Here is a 19980-nt window from a genome sequence, read left to right on the forward strand (position 1 = left end):
AGTAAAAATCGCGTTTTGGGGGGTAAAATACATGTTTTTTTGGCAGGGTTCCCCTGGTAAATGTCGCACTCCAGGGGCTAAAAGTCACGTTATTGGGGTCGCTTCAACCTGCAGACATGAAAAACAACCCGCGGCAACAGTGTTAATGTAGCCCAATTCAAAAATGTCTGAAATTTTAGGTTTTTTTTTGCTCTGTAGCGACGAGACTTTGCCAACTTCTCCCCAAATTGAGCTCTACGATCTGGCCAAGTTTCAAGTCTCTAGGCCTTACGGTTTGGCCTTACGGTTTGGTCTGCACGATCAGTTTTACGGCGGAATAATAATAATAATAATAAAAATCCTAACAATTACAATAGGGTTTCAGCACTGCATGCTTGAACCCCTAAATATACAACAATCAACCACTGAAGCCTTAACCACACGAAGAGTAAGAAAACCACACAGCTCCGTCTATTAATCAACAGGTTTTGCAACAAAGAGCAGGACTTAGAGGAGAAAACTGAGAAGGCACTACATGCGTGTCATGGCTTTCCTAGTACTCTCTTGGAAACTTTACAGCAGAACCATGATGAAATATAATTCAAATTCAGTCAGGAAGGAAGGCATTGAGCAATACTTTAATGGACCCCAAGCAGAGATGGGATGCTTTAGAGGGGGGATCGGGAGTCCGCAGGGACGAATCCTGGCAGGCAGGCGTGTGAGACCAAGAGAACTTACGGACTTCATGTTAAAGAGTGTATTAATGAATAGGACGGCCCTTTACAGAGGGTGCCAAAGCTTAGTGTGGGGATAAGGGGTTTAGGATCAGAGAGTTTTTGCGTCAGAGTGAACAAAACGTGGAGAACCGCTTAAAGGAACAGTTCACCCAAAAACTAAATCAGTCATCATGTTCGATTTGGAGCGTTACCTTCAGTAACTGTTTGCCCACCGCAGGGCTCATCTTCTCATCCACCATGAAAATGACTATTCCCCTCTCGTCCATTCCTCTTCTGCCAGCACGTCCTGACATCTGGATATATTCTCCAGAGGTGATCTAATGTGGAGGGTTGAAAAAAAAAAAGAAAATAATTTTACTTAACAAATATATAAAAAAGCAATAAAATGAGCACTGCAAAAAATTTACTTTTACTAGACAAAGAACGTGAAAAAAACCCCAGCAAAAACATCTTATTGGTTAAAGATAACTTACCATATACAGATTTTTTTTTAATTTAACAGTATAGTATGCATAATATTACTACATAATCTACTACAAAAATCTATCAAATTATACTGAACAAGGCAATATATGCAGTTTATAGTAAAATTTTATTTACAATAAACCAACTGTAAAAGAAGAATCCCAAAAGTACGGTGCACCACATTCATTAGATTATTTAAATAAAGTTTCTTATTTTTGTTATCGGTTTGTTGTTCCGTTTTATGTGTAGTTAATGTTTATAGAAATCTAGTAGTTAATGAAATATGGCTATGAAACTGTAAAATCACCAGGGACCAAAATTGATGAATTGTTCACAATAAAACCAGGAATGGGTATTTTAAGAAAGTAAACCGAGTCAATTTTAATTTCATGTTAAATGGATGTCAAATCACTTTTTTTTTTCATTTTTAAAAAAGTTTTTGAAAGATGTCTCTTGACTGCATTTATTTGATCAAAAATACAGTAAAAGAGTAATAGTGAAATATAATTACAAGTTGTCCAGTCTTCATTCTTTCTGTTCACACTTTATTTTAAGGTCCAATTCTAGCTATTAGCAAACCATTAACTACGACTTTTGCCTCAACCTCCTAATTTGCTGCTTATTAATAGTTAGTAAGTTAGTTGTTAAGTTTAGGTATCGGGCAGAATTAGGTATGTAGAATATGCTCATGCAGAATGTGCTTTATAAGTATTAATAAACAGCCAATGTGTTAATAAAAGGCATGTTAATAAGCAACTAGTTAATAGTGAGAATTGGTCCCAATACTAAAGTGTTAACTTTTTTCTTTTTTAAATCTTACTGACCCTAAACGTTTGAACATCAGTGTATACTTCAACTTCGAAATTTGTCTGATTTTTATGTTTTCCATTGATCAGGAAGTTGACGTGCATAATGGTGGTAAAATCACCGCAAGATGTGGTTGTTAATAGATTTTGCTCTGGGGAAACATCTGCAGTTGCCCAAACGATAAGGTTTCCATCTGAAAGTTCCTTACTGGTACGGCTCTGATAAATCACAATCTGGCACCAGCCTCAAACAATGTAACGTATCAGCCCATTCGTTTGGCAAATATTGTTTTTGCCTGATAACCCTTCCTAACGTTCCACCACTTTATTACAGCAACCCGCCGCTGACCCCAGATCAGTTTTATCTTCTATTAACTGCTAAACGTCCCAGAGGGGTTCAGTGCCTGCGATCGGTTAGCCAAAACCTTGAGCGTGCGTTTTCTGGCAGACTCATGGATACCAGATGTTCCTTACAAAACGTTTTAGATGGCAGCTTCCATCGCTCACGCGCTCTCTGGCTGCCGGAATATAAAAACCAAGGGCCTCTTTTATTCACAACAGCTTGAGTCATTGCCTCACACTCACACAAACAATACGTGGCAGCTTGGACGGCACTGTTGCTCGACCCTGTGTCCTCTCTGTGCAACGATGGACGAAGAGGCAAGCAAATGCATTTGGAAATTTGATTAGCGATTACTATGAGAAGCAGGACAGAGGATAACGTTTGCGATTTACCCAGCGGAAGTCTTTGCCGTCAAATTTGCGCGCACTGGTGAAGAGCACGGTTCTTGCAGGCATGTTGATTCCCATGGCAAATGTTTCTGTAGCAAACAAGGCCTAAAGAACGACAGAGAGAAAGATGTTGAAGATGATGAAAACTTTGGCAAAGATACTAGTGAGGTGTCTTAAAGTGGCAGTTCACCCAAAAAACAAAACTTTTTGGCTCAAGTTCAAACCTATATGACTTTTTCTTCCATGAAACACAAAACAAACTTTGAAGAATAACCTGGCTGCTCTTGGGTGGTCAGTATGACCTAAATCTTTTATCACAGTAAATGAATATAATAATGTTATTTTTGCTGCAAACTCAACCAAAATGTATTTAAATACACACACATGCATACACAAGTAATAATAGTTGATACAATGGATATCTGAAGTCATGCGATCATTTTGTGTGGAAAACACACAATTCACTGTATTGAATATACAAATGAATTAACTTATATAACTTTGATGTCAATGATGTCTGGACACAAAATATGCAAGACCCTACTGATATTTGCCATCAAATAACATTAAAATGGCATTTTTCTTGGAGCTTCTGCAGAGTAATTAATGACTTTATATTTTTATGTTCCTCACACAAAGCTAACATATGACGTCAGAAGACTTGGAACATAGATCATGGAACATAGAAAACATAGGAACAAAGAAAATTCTTATTTGTGTTCCATGAGAGAATTTCACACAGGAAAAACAAGAGGGTGAGTAAATAAAAAGAACTAAACAAAATAAACAAACAAAACAAAAATAAAATAAAAACCAATCGAAAGTTAATGTTAAAAAAAAACAAAAAACAAAACACCAAACAATATCAAAGAAAACAAAACTGACATCAATCAAAACAAAACAAAACTTGAAAAAGGTTGTCAGTTATGAATGACTCAATGTTTAGTCAAGGCGAAAGTGTTTATCCACCATTACACAAAAGTGCTTCCAGTCATTTGAGGGTTGCTTGAAGGATCTCACCTTTAGCAGCCCCTCAGAGAACAGGATCTCAATTGTCTCTTTCAGGATCGGGAGGAGGCCGCCATGATGAATTCCAATTCCTCTCTTCAGCAACGGCAGAACATGCTCCACCTGTTGAGAAACAATCCCAATTAAACACACAGCTTCAGGACTCTTCCAGGTCACATTATTACTGTGTTCACAGCTCAGTCAGATTAGCATAGTGTAGCTAATCAAGACCAGCTTAAAGCCCTATTAACACCAAGACATGAACCTTTTCAAGGCATGAACAAAAAGTACAACATTTTCAAGAAACGGGTCACCTAAAAATGAAAAGTCTGACTCAGTCTACTCAACCTTACTTGTATGGAATACAAAAAGTCTGAGCTAAACGCTACCACATGATGAGAATGAATGGTAATTCACAGCTGTGTTTTGGAAAATGTGTGGAAAAGAGCAGCTAGGAGATTCGACTACATTTCTCCTTTTTTGTTCTACACAAGAATGACAATTTGAATTTTTTTGGTGAATTATCCCCAAAACAATGCATATTTATTCATTATTACATACCGAGTCTAAAATACCGTATCACACAGTAAAAAAAAAAAATTTTTTTAAACTTTTATAAGAAAATAAGCCTTAAAAAAAGTAATGGATCTAAATGCAAGGATGGCCCCAGGGACAGGGTCCCTAAAAGCATCCCAAAAATAAATAGTTTAATGAATGTATAGTTTTATAGTAGTTAATATTATGTGGTTCTATTTTAACTGCATATATCTTGCTATAATAATAATACATTTATAATTACTATTAATAATAATAAAGTGTTATTAATTATGACATATGAACTATATTTTTTCTCTCATTCAAAAAGTAATGTTATTTAAGAAAAAATTTTCATATATTGTATAATATTTTTCCAAAACAACATAGAATAAATTAAAATCTATCATTTCTGTGTCAGGGAAGTGAAAATATCCACAAAGGCAAATCTGGGTCAGCAGCACAAGGAGCTCAGAATAAGCTTGCAGAAATATGTCATTGAGAACAATCAGACAAGGGTCAAGTTGAAGGATGGTCCGTTCCTCATAAAGGCAACATTTACACAAACAGCATATTTGAACTAGTTCTGTAATCACTCATCCTCCAACAGCAGGAGTTCTGATGGAGGATCGGTTTATCTTCACACTGACAGAGCAGCATCCATGAAGACCATCTGATCTGAGATCAGCACCTCTACTACATGAGTACGAGCCAAATACTGCTGTCCTGCAATGTGGAAATGGATGACAGCATTGTTGAGATGTAGAAGTGGAGGAAATATGGTGTAGGAGTAACAGGAGGACCCGAAGAGAGAGTGGAAAGTTTTACGAGCCTCTTGAAACCATTTTGGGATTTGCTAAAACACCCAGTCACCTCAAACAAGTTTAACACGCACTGCCCGACTTTTGTCGTGGTTTGTGTGGCAGACCTTCAATTACCAACAGCTTACAAGATTAAGTGAATATTTTGCTAAAACAGAAAAACTTGCTTAAAAAATAAAAAAAGTACTGGATGTTAATAATGGGAGACTTTTAACATCTTAAAAGCTTAACGTGGTCCATGTGGGAAACATTTTAGGGTAGTCAATAAGATGAAAATAGATTTATTAGCAATTCTGAGTTTGGTGTAATTTAGTACCATTTAATTTAAAAATGTCACCCAAAAATGTGGTAACATTTCAATTCTTATTAATATGGCTGGTTAGAGTGCATCCCACTGGACAAAGACTTGCATTTCACAATGTCCCAGTGCTGCTGTTAAAAAACTTATACCATGTTTTTCAGAATAAGAAAAAAAGGTTTTAAATGATTTTTAAATCTTGATGTTATTAATGCATAGTTAATGTTTTAAAGGAAAGCACAGGCTGTTCAAGTTGGCTTATTTTAAAAACATTGATGGAATGATTGTAAATATAACTAAATATAAATGTCACGTATGTGTCATATGTTAAAGAAATGTAGCTCACCCAAAAAAAACACAAATTTGTGGAAAAAGTATTTACCACTAGGCCATCCAATATGTAGATGAGTTTGTTTATGCATCTGAACAGACTTGGAGAAATTTAGCATTATGTCACTTGGCCACCAATGGATCCTCTGCAGTGAATGGGTGCCCTCAGAGTCCAAAAAGCTAATAAAAACATTGCATCAAGGCTTTTTAACTTTAAACAATGACAAAATCCATTAACATATTTGTTTAGAACTGGACTTTTGGACTGTTTTCACTTCTCAACAGTGCTTGATCGGGCATATTTCTCTCCTGATTCAGACAAGATGACTTTTTCACTGGAGAAAGCATTATTATGGATAGAGTACTCATATATTAGCTGGAAGCAATGGTTTGAAGTTAAAAACATCCTAATGACTGGAGTCACGTGGATTATCATGATGTTTTTATCAGCTGTTTGGACTCTCATTCTGACGGCACCCATTCACTTCAGAGGATCCACTGATGAACAAGTGATGTAATGCTGAATTTCTCCAAAACTGTTCCCTTGATAAAACAAACTCATCTACATCTTGGATGGCCTGAGAGCGAGAAAAAAACTGAACTATTCCCTTAATTAATGTCAATTTGAGCAATCCACTACCAATTTTTTGATGAAGTACTCACCATTCAACAATATTCAGGCAAACAATTAAAGTTATCAGCTTATGATGCCAACTTAAATAAATATTAGTAAACTTATTTTATCATCGACATAGACCACTTAATACAACATTGTACAAAACACAGAAGTCTACCTGTGGCAGCTTTTTGTCTTCATCAGACAGGCAGTCTGTGGCGTTGTTGAACACTTCTTCCACCAGTTTCTTCTCGTCGTCTGGAGTTGGACAGAGAAATTAGAAATCAAACATCAGATGCACACTGGAATACTTCAGTGTGCATTTGTGTGTCAGCGTAACGATCTCTGAAACACAGCCAGCATAACAAAGGTAGGTGTGTGTGTGCTTTATACAGATGCTCAGAGGACCTTTCATGATTGCTTGAAACACACTACAAACCAGAGACATATACACACAGTGGAGGCAGCGTATAGACTGAGATGGAGAAAAATAAAATATTCATAAAGTGTACTGGGGAAAGGGAGAGCTGCCATTTTCTTGCTCCAAACAGAGTCTAGAAACAATGTGTCATGAAGGATTAGAACATCTCTATTTCTGCCTGCAGCATGTGGCGTAGTCGGATCCCAGTAGGCTTAGCGCATTCAAATTTACAGCATAACAAAATACAAACTAAATATAGAGCAGCGGTTCTCAACTGGCTTTGCTTTAGATTGTGACCCAACACAATGCCAAAATTGTCAACAATGAACAATAAAAGGGTTTAAAATAAATTATTGAAGCTTATTAAAACAACAGCAGCAACAGCAATTAAATAAATGTAACTTTTTTAACAACATGAACGCATATACTGTATTCCAGGCTTATTAAATTTAATTAAAACTGAAGCTAAAACTAAACTAAAACCAAAAAATAAAATAAAATGTTTTATTTCAGCAAGTTGCTACATTACTCATTTTAATTTAGTGTAACTTGTTTTAATAAATAAAACATAACTGTTTTTTTAATTAGGCACATAAAAATAGCTACTAAAAACAACTAAAACACACAACTAGTATAAAAAAACTAGTTAATTTTAACTCAAGTTAAAATAAAAACACAAAAACAATTATTCAAAAGAATATAGTATCTGAATGATACCAAACACTGATATATTCATTTTCACAATATAATAATTTCATTCAGTTCAATGCGATTCCTTAAAAACTGATCATTAATAAATCATTCACATACACTGCCAGATGTTTAAGAAAACTTAACTTGTATTCTTTAGGCAGTAAAATTAGTCATAATAAAAAGTCTTAAGATATTATGGTGTTTTATATATACACAACAAATAATCTTTCAGAAGCATTTAACACATTTCAGGAATAATTAAAATTGTATGTATTCATTCACAAATATTATATTTTTGGGAGGTTGTACCAAAATTAATTTTTTTTAAACCTGACAACCTTTCCAAGTCATAAAGTAACAAGGTCAAACTCTGATATTTTAAGAGACTAAATGACCTCTGCAGGGTCTGTATATTGGTTGTACCACATGACTTTGATTTGGTAAATAAATGTCTTTTCTTCCAAGAAACACTACTGAAAACAAACCAAAGCACTTAAGGTAATCTGGCCTTTTGATATCAGGCCAGTTGTACCACCTTGACATTTTGGACTTTATCCTCCTCGCAAGTTTATTTAGCTATTTTATGCATGACCATATGGTTAGGTGATTTTATTGTTTGCATTTAGCATTGTTTTTTCTCTTCCATCAACAAAAGAACAGACCAACCAGTTGAGAACCAATGATACAGATTAATACAAGCATCTGACTATCCCAGTATGACAACAACATTACTTGAGACCACAATATCTCTGCAGTGGTCACTGCTTAAGCAACTCCTCAAAAGATTGGAAAACCAACTGCACTTTTGCATGCTGGAAACGATGAAAATGTTCTGGAAACCCTGTATAAAATCACACTTGAGCTGGAAAGCTCTTATGATGACATGTGCTAAGATAGAGCCATGGAAAACACTCTCCCCACCTCAAGCAAGACTCGCAAAACAGTAACAGCTGTGCGTTTGACTGCTAGTGCGGTCCGAAGTGCTCACACATACACCATCAAAGGCCAAAGACTCCTAGTCTTAAGTGCACGCTATTTCTCAACCAAAGCATGTTTAAAAATCCACAATAATGCAACTCTTCTGTGTGCACCACATCAGTCACTTTAAAAACAAAGTCCAATTAGGTCTTGCTAATTAAAGCACTATGGGAAGTGGTGACACTTCTGAAGACGAAGACAAAGTTGTGCATGCTGTCCGTTTCTCTCAAAAGGGAACAGAAGGCTTGACACGTCAACAGACTTTGATTTTGAAGGGCCACGTTCATGCATTTGGCTCTGTAACAGATTAGGTTTCAAACAGATGAATATTTGATAAAGAACTCCCAGTAACCGTCTCAAATATGAAAAACAGCCCAAAGCTGAGCTCATTTCTTTTTCTGACGTTTCTGGCCATGATTTGTATTTTATTTAATCTCTCTGTAATTAAGAGGAGAGATAAATCATCATTGCTCCCATATTTGAGCAATAAGAGTGAGATAAACCTTCTAGTTCTAAAACCAAAAACAAGCAAATATTTCTTCAAAGAAGAAAAATTACATTCTGCCTCTTTCCAAGGATTAGTTTAACCAAAGAATCAGTCCTTGCAGGTGTGACTGAAAGATGAAAGATATCCATTTAAAGCCTTAACTCAAGTAAGAACAAGAGTAATTAGCAAGGAGCATTATTAATTATTATAACATTAATACCTGTGTTGAAATCCAGTTTGGCCACCTGCAGTGCGTAGGCCTCACATTCTTTCTTACTGAAGCTAAAGATAATCACCGGCTGGAAGTTCCTTTCCATGATCATCTTCACAATCTTAAAGACATTGGATGGACCTAAGAGAAAAAACAAACCAAGAAAACAAACAAAACAAAACAGAAGCAATTTTTAATACAGAATTAAGCATGTTCCCAGCATTTCAGACTGTTTTGTGCTTTATATCAGCACAAACAATCAACAGCTGACTTTTTGTGCAAAAATGGACATTAAAATTGGTGTAAACAGTTCCATATTGATGATTCGGATCAGTCAATATGCACAATTCACAGCAAACCAATGGGAGTCCATCTAAGGTTAACCATTTATCTGAACTAGTGACTGAACTGAGGGTTTAGAGCCCATCACTGCACAATCTTACACAATTTAACCTTAAAATTTACATGGAACAGTTCACAACCCATTGTACTTGCAAAATCTGGATATTAAAACAAATTAAAATAATAAAATGATGACTCCAACTTAATTTTAATCATTAGAAATTGATTGGATCTTGAAAGTGGGCGTCAGATGCTAGAATACAGCAACTATTTTTGAAAAAATACTGATTGTGTTATTTTGATTTCATGTTGATTGTTGAATACCAACCTTTGGTTCCACCCTTTCTGCCTTTGGGGTCCCATTTGCCCCCAGCATTGCCTCCCGTGTCCCCTGCATCCCTCAGGACCTGCATTGCTGTGTTAAAATTGTCTTCTCTGAACTCTCCCTGACATGAAAAACCATAAAAATATGATTACATAACTGCAATCATACTAGGAATATTTTCTTAAACTTGATCAGCTTGTTGCGTTGGTTGTGGCTTGGAAGTTATGCAACACACACACACACACACACACACAGATATTCCAGTTTTCAGAATCTGTGTTGAATTACATCTAGCTGTAATCTGAGACCTATGACAGATAATAGAACACAAATTCCATTCTGTAACACAGAGGACGGCACACACCCGAGATCATTGGGGTGTGTTTAACCTTCATCTCTGATGACGGAATAAAGGCGTTAATGCAGCTTTCCAAAGTATTCGGCTACTTACGTTCTCATCCACAACAAGGTGGAGTCCATCGCCCCCTGCTGGAAAGACGTAGTGCTGCAGTGGAGTGGGGCGGTAGTCTGTGTACACCACGTGACAGGGCTGCAAGTAAACACAAGCAACTTTTATTATGTGCATTTGACAAATTTTCATTAGTTTCTGTTTTTACATTTCTATTTTGCTGCAATTTATTTTTATTTCAGATTTAGTAATTTTAGTACTTATTTCCATTTAAAAAACTGGATGTTAGAACACTGCTAAAGTGTGTTGGTAAAAGTAGAGGTTAGTATTTTTGAGAAGGCATTCTAGGCTGTTGTTGGGTGGTTACTAAAGTGTTCTAAGAGAGTTTGCTAGAGTGTTGATCCACCTGTTTGTGAAGGTGACAAATCCACTCGGCAAACTGTCGAGCGTTGGGAATGGTGGCGGACAGGAAGACATGATGCACGTTGTCCGGCAGAAGGATGATGGTTTCCTCCCAGACCACTCCACGCTCTGCAGGTCATGTGACCCAGAAAAAACGAACTCAATGACACAGCTAACATACAAAAAACTTATATGCATGTCATAATGGCCACATACACACACACTGTGAAGTTTTAGGAGTGACAACCACATTTATATATGGGAGTGTATCTCCTGAATTGCAGTTTGTGTGTGTACAGAGCAGAACTCACTCTCGAAACAGTCTGTGATGACTGACACCACTGTAACCACAGCAGAGTTTTTCCATCTTCAGTGTTTGGTATCTGCCATTATTGACCAAAGTAATATTACAGCACACAAACACAGCTGTCATCATTTTGTTTCTGTTTGGAAGGGCTGCCATCTTCACTCAGAAGCAACACTTTTTAAGCATCTTTTGGCTCATAAAGCGATCCAGTTTATGGAGTCAATAAAGTAGAACATGTTTGGATTTAAGTTTATTATGGGCTTGATCTTATTTGTTGTTGGTTTTTTTAGCAAGATCTGGCAACACTAATGAGTCAAATCGTAACTGATTCACTGTGATTTCTTGCACCACATATACAGAAAACAGACACAACTCTGATAAGTATTTAAAGGGATAATTCACCCAGAAATTGTGGGTGAACTATCCCTTTAAATACATCATTAACAACGAGTTGTTCCATTCAGTTCTGTACACACTGTGTAGAATTTCTGCAAATGCAGTTATCGCTATCTGATTTTTGGTTGTAGGATGTGGTTGTCACTCCCATAAATTACTGAAGTGTGTGTACGAAACAGGATTAAGCACTAAAAGGTGAAGTGACAGCCAAATTTAGCTGCAGTGTGTAAACCGCCAATATTTCATGAAACTTATGCCAATGAAACATTCAATACAACCCACCCGAGTCTCTCATGTAATGGATCTCATCAAAGATGACCCACGCCACCTCCCTCATAACCTCTGACCCTCTGTACAGCATGCTCCTCAAAATCTGAAAGAAAACACCCCAACAAAGCAATAAATAACTAAAGAACCAGTGGTTGGTGTTCCAGCAGATAACGGGCCGCTGTCTCACCTCGGTGGTCATAACCAGGCAGGAAGCCGTGGGGTTAATGGTGACGTCACCGGTCATCAGACCCACATCCTGGAACTCTTCGTACATCTCTCTGTACTTCTGATTGCTCAGAGCTTTGATGGGGCTGGTGAAGATCACGCGCTGCTTTTCTCGGAGAGCCAGAGCAATGGCATACCTGTGTGCAGAAGGAAACACACTTAGATCTAAGGAACTGATTTTTAAAACTGCACACGGACAATATTTTGGTCTAATGGACACTCACTCCGCACACACGGTCTTTCCTGCCGATGTGTGGGCCGACACAAGCACAGACTGGTTGTTATCGATGCACAGGATGGCCTCACGCTGGAAAGGGTCGAGTATGAAGGGGTACTCCTGCATTAGGAAAGCAAAACTTGTTTAAACAAAGGCAAAGCATCGATGTTGTCCGAGGATGTTCAGTGAGGTTTATTAGATTACCTTAGTTGCTTTTCCAACGCGTGGTTTCAGTGGAGTGTATTCCTCGTCTGCAGGAAGAACCACCTGAGAAAGGAAGACTGGGTCACAACATGGACATTCAACAGGGATGTATTTTTTCTCCACTGTGTTTGTGTATTTACCTCATGAGTGCAGCCCTCCACTGTCTCCACCTGCTCCGCCTTGACTTTAGGCATGAGCTCTGACAGACTGAAGGATGACACAGATGCAAATGATAAGAATTACTACAGGTCAACTAACAGTGGATTTAGTCAATACCAATAATTAAGATTGGAAAACTGAAAAATCAGCTGATAGTATAAATGAATTATATTTTGACTTTTTTTTTTCTGAAAAACTGAAAACAGGCTGTTCTTATGGATTGTAAAACCCTCCTTCCAAGTGAATATACACGCATAATTTTTTTTAATAATATAGAAAAATGCACAATAATGATGATGACAATTTTTATCTAACAAAACACACTACATAAAAATGGCTGTTTCATCGGCTACTGACAAATATGTATTATTTTTATTTTATTACGTATTTTACCTATTGTTTCAAGTTTCTAAAAGTTAACAAAACAACTATAAAACTGAAAACAGCCTTTTCTCATTTCAATTGTGAAACCCTCCAGTGCCAAATGTATTACGTCATATGCCAAAATATCCCAATTGATTTACCAACCCTGAGCAAGCTAATCAAGCTCTTCAGGATCACTCGAAAAATCACAGGTAGGTGAGTATGATTAGAGTTTGAGATAAACTTTAAGAAACGATTTGAGGAACCTTGACTTACGCCAATAACTGGCAGTTCCAAAAAGCAACTATTGGTGCCGATTAATCTGTAAAACCACTATAGAAATCCACCTGTTCAAGCACACTAAGCAGCATTTCAGACATTCATCAGAAGCAGAACATAAACACAAGTATGCCAATCTTACTTGATCTCCTCAGCTGACACTGTTTCCAGCTTCTGTCTCTTCCCGAGCACCTCCTCATCTGGCCCGTCATTGTCAGCATCTCTTTTGTGCACAGCTGCTGAATCGCTCTGCTGTTTACCGCCTTTATCAGGAGTCTTTCTATTAGAAGTGAAAACACCAAAGATTCACTCCACAGCCACACAGTGCTCATCTGAACATTTCTCAACCATTCTAGGTGGTTTCCAGGGCATTGCTAAGTGTTTTGTAGTGTAATTTAATAGACAGACAGATAGACAGATAGATAGACAGACAGATAGATAGATAGATAGATAGATAGATAGATAAAAGGTCGTGTGTGTTTACATTTGAGTTTCTTGACAGTTGAGCAGTTGTGTTTGAACATATGTGACCCTAGACGACAAAACCAGTCTTAAGTAGCACAGGTACATTTGTAGCAATAGCCAGCAATACACTGCATGGGTCAAAATGATTGATTTTTCTTTTATGCCAAAAATCATTAGGATATTAAGTAAAAATCATGTTCCATTTGGACAACTTTAAAGGCGATTTTCTCAATATTTAGATTTTTTGTTTTTAGCACCCCCAGATTCCAGATTTTCAAAATAGTTGTATCTCGGCCAAATATTGTCCTAACAAACCATACATCAATGGAAAGATTATTTATTCAGCTTTCAGATCATGAATAAATCTCAATTTCAAAAAATGGACCCTTATGACTGGTTTTGTGGTCCAGGGTCACATACAAATCTAGGAGATTTTAATGAGGCAAGCTCCTTCACTACAAAATGCACACAAACGTAATTACGTAAAACCGCTGCATTACAAATAACAGCAAGAGACTGTCCGAACACGAAATGCCGAAAACTGGATTATAAATGTAAAGGGCTGATACTGTGAGATTATTGAGATTCTATGTATCTATGCGTGCGCGTCACGTGTTCAATACGACCAGTCAAATACTAACGTTACAGTAGGCCTGTCTAGAGATTAGTTACGCAAAACAACCATACATCCCGTTCGTTCACCTACCCTGCCTGAGCTGCGGACTTTGGAGTGGCTTTTTTGCTAGAACCGGCCTGTTCTTCATCAAACACGCTGAACAAATCTTCTCCAAAGGCGTCCGCCATGACTTCAAACAGACACAACTCCCACAGTGCGACGCGCAGGCCGCGTGCCGGAAATGACATACCACGGGTCACACGTGTGAAGTGAGCCGCGGTAAAAGACACGCAACAAAAGACTTTTCAAAATAAATAAATCAAAATAAAAAAATTAATTAAGGAATTTGACGTAATTTAAATTTTGAAATTGAATTAGTTTTATTTAAACACTTCTCAAGTGACAGGTTTTGATTTTCTTTGGTTGAGGTTTTGAAACATCTAATAAATAACAATAAACAACAACAACAAAGTTTCTTTTTTTTTTTGTCTTTCTTTCTTTTTTTTACTAAAAATACATTATTATGCATTGTTTAACCCGCATAAAAAAAAGAAACTTTGTTGTTGTTGTTGTTGTTGTTGTTGTTGTTTATTGTTATTTATTAGATGTTTGTACATTTACTTTCTATGCAAGACGAACGGATGGGTTCACTCATTTTTAATAATTACAAAAATATTTTGTATACATATTGGTTAAAGAAATCGCCTTAACAACATTATGTCATTTCCAAAATAAATCTTAAACCGACGGACAAAGTTATTATATATTAACACATTATTTACATAAACATAACACTATACGAAACACCGCTCATGCATAAAGTTCCAAAAATCCGAGGTTTTCTAAAGTTTCAGCTGAACTTTTATTTTGAAAAAAGGCTTCAATAGTTTCAGTCTTCACACAAACTGTAACAGCGTTGGCTTAGCTGGCTGACAGCAGCGTCTTCTTTACCATTTTCCAGCTATACATTTTTTTTGTTCATAGAAATGTGGGTAATTTTGTGTATTGATCAGTAACACACACTTGTTTCCGCAATGGGTGGGAAGAAGAAGAAGTCAGCAGCAGCTCCCACGAGTGTGCAGCCGGCTGCTGCTGCTGCTGCTGCTGAGAATGCAACCAATGCGGCAACTGAATCCGCCGGCAAAAAACAGCAACAGAGACCAAATAATGACAAATCAACCATGAAGGAAAACAAACCCAGAGGTCAGACTTCATTTAAAAAATTTAATTGATTAAACAGGACAATATATGATTCAAAATTGTATTGAATTTCTACTTATTTGAATTTAGATGTACAGTATAATGTAATAATCAGTAGGTTATTATGCATTAATTTTTGCCTAGTTTTAGAATATGTTGCACGTCTTGACAGTTTGTCTGCAAATGCCTTTAATATTTGATCCTTTTTTTTCTTGTAGCTCCCAAAACATATAGTCTTAACACTAATGCACAGACTGACACTAGCAGTGTGTCTGATAAATCAATACTGAAGGTAAGTCTCACAATAAAGAGGTCATATAAGATTTTCCTTGATTCAATTTGAGACTTTTAAAACATAAAAAAAAATTCTACTAACCCCAAATTCTGAATGTTTGTTTGAGCATCAACGTCTTTTTTGACAATATGCGTCTGTGCCTTGTCTTACAATATTAATTGTTTTTTGCATGTGTGAAGGTTGTTATCCAATCAGAACTGGAGAAGAAGGTCATCAAGTTAATTAATGAATACAGACAAGAACATGCCGATAAAGGACCAATATCTGGGAGACTCACCTCCAAAAAGTTGCTGGTAATTCTTTTCTGTTTCATCTTGAATTGCAAAAAATAAATAATATCTTGTGTTATTTATTATGTAAGATTATCTGAAGAACACCCATCATATATATATATTGTTTGGCAGGATCTGTATACAGCTCTGCAGAAGTTCCAGTTCAAGACCGAGCACATCGAGGAGGCCATGAAGAGCAGTATGCTGTATGGAGGCGACCTGACCTCAGCGCTCGACTGGCTCTGTCTGAATCTCAGAGATGGTAAAAGGTTCAGGTTGTAGTCACAAACTTATGTACTGCTCTTTAAACATAAACCCTGGTTTTGATTTTTGCTTTTCTGTAATTAAAGATGAGCTACCGGAGGGATTCAGCCAAAAGATGCTGGAGGAGAAACAGAAGAGTCGACCCAAGTTCCAGCCTCCTAAAGAGGACGAGAAACAAACGGTGACCAAGAAAGAAGCATCTAAAGAGGAGGACAAACCAAAGGCAAAGGTGTGTTAAAGTGCCATGAGAATCACATTTTCCTTAAAGGAGTAGTTCACCCAAAAATAACATTTCCTGACAATGTACTCACCCTCAGGCCATCCAAGATGTAGATGAGTTTGTTTCTTCATCAGAACAGATTTGGAGAAATGTAGCATTACATCATTTGCTCACCAGTGGATCCTCTGCAGTGAATGGGTGCCGTCAGAATGAGAGACCAAACAGCTGATAAAAACATCACAATAATCCACAAGTAATCCACACCACTCCAGTCCATCAATTAATGTCTTGTGAAGCCAAAAGCTGTGTTCGTAAGAAACAAATTCATCATTAAGATGTTTTAACTTCTGGCCAAAATATGCATCAATAATCCATAATAACACTTCCTCTAGTGAAAAAGCCCATCCCCTGTTGTCCTCACACATCAAAATCCACCAACATATTTGTTAAGAACTCTTTTGGACTGTTTTCACTTGTAAACGGTGCTTGTTCTGTGCATATTTCTCTCATAATTCAGATGAGAGAAAGCAATATTATGGATAGCGAATTCATTTTTTATGTGGAAGAAATGGTTTGAAGTTTCTTACAAACACAGCTGTTCACTTCACAAGACATTCATTGATGGACTGGAGTGGTGTGGATTATTGTGATGTTTTTATGCGCTGTTTGGACACTCATTCTGACGGCACCCATTCACTGCAGAGGATCCACTGTTGAGCAAGTCTCCAAATCTGCTAACTCTGTAAGTTTTCAGCAAATTTTCATTTTAGGGTGAACTATTCATTTAATCTTTTGAGATTTAAAAAAAGCTCAAAAACATTTTATTTAATGACAGACGTCTGTAAAAGACAACGGTGAGAGTATGAAGGAGTGGATACTGCGCTACGCTGAACAATCTGAAGATCAGAGCAGTGAAGAAGATGAAAACAAGGACGCAAGTGTGTTTAACCCCGAGCTGGACGAGAAGTTTGATCCTGTGAGTTTTACTCAGTCTGGTTTCCACATTATGTCACTGTTACATCAGCAGCTTCCCGTAAGTTCTCATGCTCTTCCTGCAGAATGACAGATACCTGCTGCTGGCCGCTCAGCTGTATGATGCGAAAGAGATGGCTGCAGAATCTAAAGCCAAGAAAGACAAAGCAGGGCAGAGGACAGCGCAAGATCGGATCAGAGTCATCCAGCAAGGTCTCTGCAGTGTTTTCTATCTTTCAGGGCATTTGTTCATTGTAGAACTTGAGAAAGTGTTGCATGAATTTGTTTCTCAACAGTGTTTGTTCACATTACAGAAATGAAGTCTTTGGAGAGTCATCCAATGTTTAACTCTGCTGTCAAAGTTAAAGACGCTCCTAAAGAGGAAAAGAAGCCAGTTGCACTCACTGATGGCAAGGAGGAACTCAACTTCAATCTCTTCGAGCAAGCAGACACACCGCCAGCAGAAAAAGGTAAGATTATTTTTGTATCATTGTGTCATTACAATGTATCCTTTTTTATTTATTTTTGTTTAGTTTAATTTTATTTATTTTTTAATGATGTTGATTTTTATTTTATGATATTTATATTGCATTGTTTATGTTGTTATTTCATGCTGTTATTGTATTGTGCTTATTTTGTGTTTTTTATTTTATGCCATGTTATGCTATTTTATTTTTTGTATTATTATGTAGCTTGTGGTATATTTGCATGATTTGTTTATTTTATTTATTTTTCATTTTATTTTGATATTTTATTGTGTTTGTTGTTATTATTTTAATGTTTGCCATTTTTATGTTATTTACATTTTATGCTGTTATGTTTTATGTTTTATACATTTGTATAAAACGAGTAAAAGTTTTTTAACGTGTTTTGCGTTTTTTATTATATTTTGTATTATAGTTCTATTTTGTTATTTTACATTATTGTATGTGTTGGGTTTTATTTATAATTTATTTTGTTACTTTATATTGTTGTTATTTCATTGTATTTTTTGTTTTCTGTTTTTTATGTTGTTGTTGTTTTATTTTGTGATATGTTAGACTATGTTTATTTAGTTATATTGTGATATTTAAAATTTGATTTTGTTTTATGCAATGTTATTTTACTTTTTTTTCCCATTGTTATTTTTAGTTTGTTTTGGTTATTTTATTTTATGCTATGTCATGATGTTTAATGTTTTTTTTTAATGATATTTTATAATTTTTTTATCATTCAATTTAATAATTATTTCATATCATATTTTACATTATTGTATATTCGTTGGATGTTTATTTTATTTATTATTTTATCTTATTTATTTTATTTAATAATGTATTGTATTTTATGCTGTAATATGCTGTTATTGTGCCTAGGTAGTGCATTGCCAGATATTAATGGTTTTTCTTCATGTCTTGACAGTTATATTGAACCGTGTCAGTCTGATTTGTCATTGTTGATACTTTAGCAGAGAAAAAGAAGAAAGAGCCCAAAGACATTCGTAACTTTGACTACACATCAAGGAGCTGGACTGGCAAGTCACCAAAACAGTTTCTGATTGATTGGTGCAGGAAGAACCTCCCAAAGAGCCCTCCGCCATCCTTCGGGAAAGTAGCAGTCAGCAGATACTGGAAATGCAAGTATGTTGCGTTAACATTGCATCTGGATTCTAATTGTATATTGAATGCAGATTTGAGTGTCTGGTTATGTGTCATTCCTGTCAGAGTTCGTATTCAGAGGCCTAATGATGTTTTGGAGGTTTGTCCCACTATCCTGACTGAAGACGGCATGCAGGCCCAGCACTTAGGAGCCACTCTTGCTCTTTATAACCTAGTCAAAGGACAGGCGAGTTTCAAAACACTACATTCACATATTAAACATACAGTTTATGTATTTCATTCATTTTATCCCTCCTTTGATCTCCATTAGTCGGTGCATCAGCTTCTGCCGCCCACCTACCGTGACGTGTGGCTTGAGTGGCAAGACGGCGATCAAAAAGAAGAGGAGCAAACCCGCTCCGCCATCAACAAACCACGTGACCAGTTCATCGCACGTCTGCTCGCCCGCCTCAAACAGCAGCAGACCCCTCAACCGCAGGCCGAGCCACAGGATCGTCTTCAGGACGCCGAAGCGGAGGACTCCTGGGAGAACCTGGACACGCAGGAGGACCACGAACCCCAGCGCGGAGGAGGCCTCGAGGCGGAAGAGGCTTCCCGGAGGCTGCTCCTCAAACTGCGGAGCTCGGCTCTGGCTCGCAGGCTGCTGGCTGAGAGGGAGCAGCTGCCTGTTTTCCAGCACCGACAGCAGGTGCTCGAGGCTCTGCGGCGCCACCGTGTGCTGGTGATCGCTGGGGAGACGGGAAGCGGGAAGAGCACACAGATTCCTCAGTTCATCCTGGAGGAGCTCCTGGCTAATGGGGAGGCCGCGCAGCCTTGCAATGTGGTGGTGACACAACCCAGAAGGATTTCAGCCATGAGTCTGGCCAGCAGGGTGTCGCAGGAGCTGGGGAGCGAGGACGGACCGGGAGCCAAGGTCAGATCTCAGGAAGATAACTTATGACACAGTTTATGTGGAAAAACATATACCTTGTTTTAATGGTGTTCATCCTAATAAGTGTGGTGTTATGTGATAGTAGTCAAACCTCTGGTCCAATAACCACAAAAGAGTCCCTCTCTCTCCCTCTCTC

The 19980-nt window shown here is 37.2% G+C and overlaps 2 protein-coding genes across 2 annotated transcripts in view; one reads left to right on the forward strand and one right to left on the reverse strand.

Moving 5' to 3' along the window:
* LOC107686493 (superkiller viralicidic activity 2-like 2) overlaps positions 1-14366 on the reverse strand; it is a 32001-nt gene extending 17635 nt beyond the window's left edge. Inside the window, exons 1-15 of the mRNA XM_016483527.1 lie at positions 14186-14366; positions 13157-13294; positions 12354-12420; positions 12214-12276; positions 12017-12129; positions 11755-11929; positions 11580-11670; positions 10599-10723; positions 10235-10333; positions 9787-9904; positions 9126-9257; positions 6505-6584; positions 3740-3850; positions 2723-2824; positions 908-1033 (exon numbers count right to left, since the gene is read on the reverse strand). Of these exons, the coding sequence (XP_016339013.1) occupies positions 908-1033; positions 2723-2824; positions 3740-3850; positions 6505-6584; positions 9126-9257; positions 9787-9904; positions 10235-10333; positions 10599-10723; positions 11580-11670; positions 11755-11929; positions 12017-12129; positions 12214-12276; positions 12354-12420; positions 13157-13294; positions 14186-14343 (1698 nt within the window). The 5' untranslated portion in view covers positions 14344-14366. The remainder of the gene's footprint in view (positions 1-907; positions 1034-2722; positions 2825-3739; positions 3851-6504; positions 6585-9125; positions 9258-9786; positions 9905-10234; positions 10334-10598; positions 10724-11579; positions 11671-11754; positions 11930-12016; positions 12130-12213; positions 12277-12353; positions 12421-13156; positions 13295-14185) is intronic.
* Positions 14367-14993: 627 nt separating this feature from the next.
* The window catches only part of dhx29 (DEAH (Asp-Glu-Ala-His) box polypeptide 29), a 14777-nt gene continuing 9790 nt past the window's right edge, over positions 14994-19980 (forward strand). The window contains exons 1-11 of the mRNA XM_016483434.1: positions 14994-15298; positions 15514-15587; positions 15770-15883; positions 15995-16124; positions 16213-16355; positions 17182-17322; positions 17405-17531; positions 17633-17788; positions 18763-18934; positions 19019-19139; positions 19224-19826. Coding sequence (XP_016338920.1) covers positions 15130-15298; positions 15514-15587; positions 15770-15883; positions 15995-16124; positions 16213-16355; positions 17182-17322; positions 17405-17531; positions 17633-17788; positions 18763-18934; positions 19019-19139; positions 19224-19826 — 1950 coding nt within the window. The 5' untranslated portion in view covers positions 14994-15129. The remainder of the gene's footprint in view (positions 15299-15513; positions 15588-15769; positions 15884-15994; positions 16125-16212; positions 16356-17181; positions 17323-17404; positions 17532-17632; positions 17789-18762; positions 18935-19018; positions 19140-19223; positions 19827-19980) is intronic.

This window comes from Sinocyclocheilus anshuiensis, unplaced genomic scaffold, assembly GCF_001515605.1.
Source record: "Sinocyclocheilus anshuiensis isolate Anshui unplaced genomic scaffold, SAMN03320099.WGS_v1.1 scaffold838, whole genome shotgun sequence".
In the NCBI taxonomy this organism is placed as follows: Eukaryota; Metazoa; Chordata; class Actinopteri; order Cypriniformes; family Cyprinidae; genus Sinocyclocheilus; species Sinocyclocheilus anshuiensis.